Source organism: Vitis vinifera, chromosome 14 (genome assembly GCF_030704535.1).
Source record: "Vitis vinifera cultivar Pinot Noir 40024 chromosome 14, ASM3070453v1".
Lineage (NCBI taxonomy): Eukaryota > Viridiplantae > Streptophyta > Magnoliopsida > Vitales > Vitaceae > Vitis > Vitis vinifera.
In genome coordinates, this window is record NC_081818.1 from 29234582 (window position 1) to 29239077 (window position 4496).

The 4496-nt window shown below is 37.7% G+C and overlaps 1 protein-coding gene across 1 annotated transcript; it reads left to right on the forward strand.

Moving 5' to 3' along the window:
• Positions 1-2947: 2947 nt before the first annotated feature.
• Positions 2948-4007, forward strand: LOC132255092 (secreted RxLR effector protein 161-like). Its single transcript, XM_059742747.1, has 2 exons — positions 2948-3331; positions 3888-4007. Exons 1-2 carry the CDS (start codon positions 2948-2950, stop codon positions 4005-4007), a joined length of 504 nt encoding a protein of 167 aa, XP_059598730.1.
• Positions 4008-4496: the final 489 nt, after the last annotated feature.

The following is a 4496-nucleotide window of genomic DNA, read 5'->3' on the forward strand; positions in this document are numbered from 1 at the left end:
TGTCTGAATCTTTCTTGGTGCACTTTATCCTTAACACTCTTCCACCTCAGTATGGACCTTTCAAAATCTCTTACAACACACATAAGGATAAGTGGTCTATCAATGAATTGATGACCATGTGTGTTCAATAGGAAGGAAGGTTAATGATGGAACAAGGAGAAAGTGCCATGCTGGTGACGCAAAGGAAATGAAAGAAAGGAAAATCTCAAGCCAGTCAGAAAGGGAAGCAACAAATTTCTCCTAAATCTGACATTAAGAAAGACGAAAAGTGTTTTTTCTGTAAAAAGAAAGGACACGTGAAGAAGAAATGTCTGAAATTTCAGAATTGGCTTGAGAAGAAAGGTAACCCTACCTCATTTGTTTGCTATGAATCTAATATGGTTAATGTAAACACCAACACATGGTGGATTGATTCTGGATCTACAATCCACATTTCAAATTCCTTGCAAGGTATGCAAAACCTAAGGAAGCCAGTGAAAAATGAGCAATTCATCTTATCCGGAAACAAGATGGGCTCGCATGTGGAAGCAATAGGGACATGTTATTTAACTTTATATGGTGGTTTTATTTTGGAATTGCAAAGGACCTTTTATGTACCAAGTTTCTCACGAAACTTGATTTCAGTTTCTAGACTTGTATCGTTTGGATATTCCTTTCATTTTTCAGAAACATCTTTCAGTTTGATTTATAAATTTGATTGTGTTGGGAATGGTATCTTGCCTGATGGTCTTTATTGTATATTCTTACAAAATGATACCGCTCATAATTCATTACATGTCCAAACTGGCATTAAGAGATGTGTTGTAAAAGATGATTCCTCTACATTGTGGCACCGGAGATTAGGTCATATCTCCATAGATAGAATCAAAAGATTGGTGAATGATGGGGTACTTAGTACTCTAGATTTTACTGACTTTGAGACTTGTGTGGACTGCATTAAGGGTAAGCAGACCAATAAGTCAAAGAGAGGTGCTACTAGGAGTTCCACCATACTAGAGATCATACATACTGATATATGTAGTCTTGACATGGACTCTCATGGTCAGAAATACTTCATCTCTTTCATAGATGATTTCTCACGATACATGTATCTCTACATACTTCATAATAAACATGAAGCTTTAGATACCTTTAAAGTCTTCAAGGCAGAAGTAGAGAAACAATATGGTAAACAAATTAAGATTATGAGATCAAATAGAAGTGGAGAATATTATGGTAGATACTTGGAAGATGGACAATCACCTGGGCCATTTGCGAAGTTTCTTCAAGAGCATGGGATTGTTGCCCAATACACCATGCCTAGTTCTCCAGACCAAAATGGTGTAGCGGAAAGAAGAAACTGAACTTTATTGGACATGGTGAGGAGTATGCTTAGTAGCTCAAAACTTCCTAAATTCTTATGGACTGAAGCACTTAAGACAGCTGTGTACATATTAAACCGAGTTCCAACCAAGGCTGTCCCAAAAACGCCATTTAAGTTATTGAAAGGTTGGAAATCGAGTTTACGACATATGCGCGTTTGGGGATGCTCGTTTGAAGTGAGAATTTATAATCCACAAGAGAAGAAACTGGACCCAAGGACTATTAGTGGGTATTTCATTGGATATGCTGAAAAGTCCAAGGGGTACAGATTTTATTGTCCATCTCACAACACTAGGATTGTGGAATCAAGAAATGCTAAATTTCTTGAATATGACTTGGTCGGTGGGAGCGATCAATTTAGAAACATAGTTTCTGATATTGATCATACAGAGTCTCAACCTTCCACTTCAAGCGATAGATTGTTTATTGTTCATAACACCCCTCAAGTACAAACGGGTGTTGAACGAACAATTGATGAAGTTCAACCAGTCATTGAAGTTCCACAAGTTGTTGACAACATTCCTATAAACCAAGTTGATCAGGAGTTGCCTAACACTTCTGAACAACAAGTTGAACCTCATACTTCCTCGGAAGATATTGGTGCAACCTTAAGAAGGTCTGCTCGAACTAAGAGGTCAGCAATTCCTAGTGATTATGTAGTGTATCTATAAGAATTTGACTACAATATAGGAGCCGAAAATGATCCAGAATCATTTTCACAAGCCATGAGTTGCAAAGAATTAGAATTGTGGTACAATGCCATGAAGGATGAGATGAGTTCCATGAGGTGCAACGATGTTTGGGACCTTGTTGAGTTGCCTAATGGTGTAAAAACCATTGGTTGTAAATGGGTTTTTAAGACAAAGAAAGACTCATCAGGCAACATTGAGAGATACAAGGCCAGACTTGTTGCAAAGGGGTTCACTCAAAAAGAAGGAATCGATTACACGGAAACCTTTTCTTCTGTATCTAAAAAGGATTCCTTGCGCATTATATTGGCATTAGTAGCCCACTTTGATTTAGAATTGCAACAAATGGATGTGAAAACAACATTTCTTAATGGAGAGCTAGAGGAGGAGGTTTACATGAAACAACCTGAAGGATTCCCCTCTAGTGATGGTGAGCAATTGGTTTGTAAGCTTAAGAAATCCATATACGGTTTGAAACAAGCATCCCGCCAATGGTATTTAAAATTCCATAACATAATTTCTTCATTTGGTTTTGTTGAAAATGTTATGGATCAATGCATATACCTTAAGGTTAGTGGGAGTAAAGTTTGTTTTCTTGTTTTATACGTGGATGACATCTTACTTGCAACCAATGATAAGGGTTTACTTCATGAGGTGAAACAATTCCTCTCTAAAAATTTTGACATGAAGGATATGGGTGAGGCATCTTATGTCATTGCATTAAGATCCATAGAGACAGATTTAAAGGTATCTTAGGTTTGTCTCAAGAAACCTATATCAATAAAGTTTTAGAGAGATTTCGGATGAAGAATTGTTCACCTAGTGTTTCCCCTATAGTGAAGGGTGATAAGTTCAATCTGAACCAATGCCCGAAAAATGATCTTGAGAGGGAATAGATGAAGAACATTCCATATGCTTCTGCAGTCGGAAGTTTGATGTATGCTCAGGTCTGCACAAGGCCTGACATTGCATTTGCTGTTGGAACGTTAGGACAGAGTAACCCAGGTATAGACCATTGGAAAGCTGCAAAGAAAGTGATAAGATATCTTCAAGGAACCAAAGATTACGAGCTTATGTACAGACGAACAAGCAATTTAAAGGTAGTTGGCTACTCAGATTCAGACATTGCTAACTGTGTTGATTCACGTAAATCAACATCTGGATACATTTTTATATTGGCCGGTGGAGCTATATCTTGGAAGAGCGTTAAGCAAACCATGACTGCTACTTCTATTATGGAAGTTGAGTTCATATCTTGTTTTGAGGCTACTTCACATGGTGTATGGCTCAAGAGTTTCATTTCTGGACTTAGAGTTATGGATTCAATATCTAGGCCATTGAGTATATATTGTGACAATTCAGCTGCAGTCTTTATGGCAAAGAACAATAAAAGTGGAAGTCGAAGCAAGCACATTGACATTAAGTATCTAGCCATAAGAGAACGTGTTAAAGAAAAGAAAGTGGTCATTGAGCACATTAGCACTAAATTGATGATTGTTGATCCTTTGACTAAGGGCATGCCACCGTTCAAATTCAAGGATCATGTAATGAACATGGGACTTAGTTCCCTTATGTAGTTTTTATTGTACAAACTCTTATTATGATGTTTTCTCATATTGATGTGCACCTTTATTTAATTTTGAGAAAATTCAACTTCATTGGACCAAGAATGAACATAGGGTTTATTCATTAAGTAATATTAATATTGCCACAAAGTAAAATGTTAAGAAATGAATGCATTGTAATACATGGAAGATAATACTCGTTATATAGAGGACTTATCGCCATGATTCATGTATTTGTTACTTAATATGGATAATTGATGGATTAAGATAGGACATTAAGTTAAAGGTGTGGACCAAGTGGGAGAATGTTATCACCACCCCATGTCGTCTCCACGTTCACCACCATGAAGGGGTGATTTTGAAGTGGTCACACCCACGTCCTCCACCATAATCGCACTTTTTCCATTGCGTTAAAGGAGGGTGTGGCAAATCTGTAGAGACGTGGTATGATGGGAAGCCACGCATATATATTTCACATATGGTCCCGAACTCGTGATCTACCGTTTTTCTTTCTTCAGTAATAGACCATCCATAGGAGATCATCAGAGTTTGGAAACCGATTACAGCAACTTGAATCAATGGCTGGAGGTAAGTAGACTATGCCTAGTCTTTTACAGATTCAGTTCATCTTGCAAGTATTAATTTTGAATTGAATGTATCATATGAATTTCTCACATATACCACTTGACATCTCCTGTGTCCAAATCAAATGCCAAGATTGAATCCGAGTGGTTTTCAGGCTCAACGAATTGGTCAGGCTCAGTAGGGACAGTCTGGTTATTTTCCATTTCCTGGCACTCACGTACATGCAAAGGAGCTGAATATAGGTTCCCAGTGGCAACATACACAAGGTTCCTTAGACATCAATGGAAGGGCCGCT

Excerpts from the sequence above, each read along its gene's own strand:
- LOC132255092 (XM_059742747.1), top strand. The coding sequence starts at position 2,948 with ATGAAGAACATTCCATATGCTTCTGCAGTCGGAAGTTTGATGTATGCT. Across the intron at positions 3,332-3,887 it reads TTGAGGCTACTTCACATGGT|GACATTAAGTTAAAGGTGTG; the intron begins GTATGGCTCAAG and ends GGATTAAGATAG.